This window comes from Chiloscyllium plagiosum, unplaced genomic scaffold (assembly GCF_004010195.1).
Source record: "Chiloscyllium plagiosum isolate BGI_BamShark_2017 unplaced genomic scaffold, ASM401019v2 scaf_2243, whole genome shotgun sequence".
NCBI lineage: Eukaryota > Metazoa > Chordata > Chondrichthyes > Orectolobiformes > Hemiscylliidae > Chiloscyllium > Chiloscyllium plagiosum.
Genome location: NW_025204976.1, coordinates 6,925 through 9,331, shown reverse-complemented (window position 1 = coordinate 9,331; position 2,407 = coordinate 6,925). Strand labels below are relative to the sequence as shown.

The window sequence follows — 2,407 nt, the reverse complement described above, 5'->3', positions numbered from 1 at the left end:
AAGTTTTGTGATTTACACATGAAAGAAGTGAAACTATCATGGTATTCTAACAGATGAAAGACTTAACAAACAATCGAGGTATTTTTCACTGTATAATTTCAGTTACATCGCACTGTAAACTTTTGCTATAAATTCTGTCTTACAGTTGTGTCCTCCACAACCACCTGATGAAGGAGCAGCGCTCCGAAAGCTAGTGCTTCCAATTAAACCCGTTGGACTATAACCTGGTGTTGTGTGATTTTTAACTTTGTTCACCCTAGTCCAACACTGGCTCCTCCAAATCTAGATTGAGGATATCTGGTCAGAATGGACCAGTTGATCTGAAGGGTCTGTTTCAGTGTTGTACATCTCTATGGTGGGCCAGATGAGGAAGTTTCAGTGAGTGTGAGGTTACAGTGAAACCCTGGGCTTTGTGTGAACACATGCCTTGGAGGAAAATGAAGGGAAGGGATTTGTTGCAAAGTGCCCTCCCCTCCTCCAGCTCCCTCAGCACGGGGGCAGCGCGAGGCCCTTTGTCCGGAACAGCCGCGGCTCGTTCACACCGGGGAGAGGCCGTTCACCTGCTTGGATTGTGGGAAGGGTTTTACTGACTGCTCTTCCCTACTGACACATCGGCGTGTTCACACCGGGGAGAGGCCGTTCACTTGCTCAGATTGTGGGAAGGGATTCACTCAGTCCTCTTCGCTGGTGGCGCACAAGCGGGTTCACACCGGGGAGAGGCCGTTCACCTGCTTGGATTGTGGGAAGGGTTTTACTGACTGCTCTTCCCTACTGACACATCGGCGTGTTCACACCGGGGAGAGGCCGTTCACTTGCTCAGATTGTGGGAAGGGATTCACTCAGTCCTCTTCGCTGGTGGCGCACAAGCGGGTTCACACCGGGGAGAGGCCGTTCACCTGCTTCAAGTGTGAGAAGCGATTCAGTCGGTTATCCAGCCTCCTAAAACACGAGCGAATTCACACCAGGCAATGGCCTTTCACCTGCTCCGAGTGCGGGAAGGGATTCAGTGCTTCGTCCAGACTGCTGGCGCACCAGCATGTTCACACCGGGGAAAGGCCGTTCACCTGCTTAGTGTGCGGGAAGGGATTCACTCAGTCTTTCCACCTGCTAAAGCACCAGCGAGTTCACTCTGGCGAGAAGCCATTCACCTGCTTCACGTGTGGGAAGCGATTCAGTCAGTTATGCAGCCTTCAAAAACACGAGCGGGTTCACACTGGGCAATGGCCGTTCACCTGCTCAGAGTGCGGGAAGGGATGCAGTACGTTATCCAGGCTTTTGGCACACCAGCGGGTTCACACCGGGGAGAGGCCGTTCTCCTGCTCCGTGTGTGGAGAACGATTCAGCGATCCATCCAGCATGCGGAGACACCGGCGGGTGCACACCCGGGAGAGGCCGTTCAGCTGCTCTGAGTGCGGGAAGGGATTTGCTCACTCCTGTAGCCTCAGGAAACACCAGCAACTTCACACCGGGGAGAGGCAGTTCACCTGCATTGAATGTGGGAAGGGATTCACTGAATCGACCAGACTGTTAATCCACCAGCGCATTCACACTGGAGAGAGACCATTCCCCTGCACTGTGTGTGGGAAAACATTTAGGGATTCATCCGCTGTGCTGAAACACCAGCGAATTCATACCGGAGAGAAACCATTCACCTGCTCTGTGTGTGGGAGGGGATTTATCCAGTCATGCAAGTTGCGGAGACACCAGAGAGTTCATCAGCCACAGTTGGATTCTGCTGTCCTTGCTGCTGAGAATCATATCCAGGACTGAATCATGTTCAGTCTAACAGTGGGTGATATGGGAGGGTCAGAGGGCTTATTTCTGCAAACTCCACACAGTCAGTCGCCTGAGGTGGGAATTGAACCTGGGTCTCTGGCACTGTGAGGCAGCAGTGCTAACCACTGTGCCACCGTTTTGCCCACGGATGTGTGTATGAATAGGAAGGTTTTGGAGGGATATGGGCCGGGTGCTGGCAGATGGGACTAGACTGGCTTGGGATATCTGGTCGGCATGGACATGTTGGACCAAAGGGTCTGTTTCCATGCTGTACATCTCTATGACTCCGCATCTCTGTTTGAAATCTGACACCCCTTAACCTATGACCTCTCACTCTAACTTACCCCACATGGGCAAATATCCTTCCAATGCTGAGTAAATAGAGCTCTAACTGCTAGCTATCACCCTGACGTGAAGACAAGGTGGTGAGGTTCACTTGTTGTCTGTATCGAAAGTCCGTTAAGCCAAGAGTGTCACTCATTAGTTTGCATTGTGTCTAAAGTGGATTAAGTTAATAAATTAGTTATAAATCTGGCATTTATAATGGTTTGTCTCTGCTGCTTCCGCTTGTCAGTTCCAGCTGTCCGCTGCAGTGGCCGGTATATTGGGTCCAGGTCGATGTGTTTGTTGA

The 2,407-nt window shown here is 51.4% G+C and overlaps 1 protein-coding gene across 1 annotated transcript; it reads left to right on the top strand.

Annotated features, from left to right (window-relative positions):
- Positions 1 to 747: 747 nt before the first annotated feature.
- Positions 748 to 1,770, top strand: LOC122546414 (zinc finger protein 239-like; the record flags this gene model as incomplete). The annotated part of the gene is made up of 1 exon (XM_043685132.1): positions 748 to 1,770. A coding segment is annotated over one exon (1,023 nt), but the record flags the coding sequence as incomplete, so codon positions are not given.
- Positions 1,771 to 2,407: the final 637 nt, after the last annotated feature.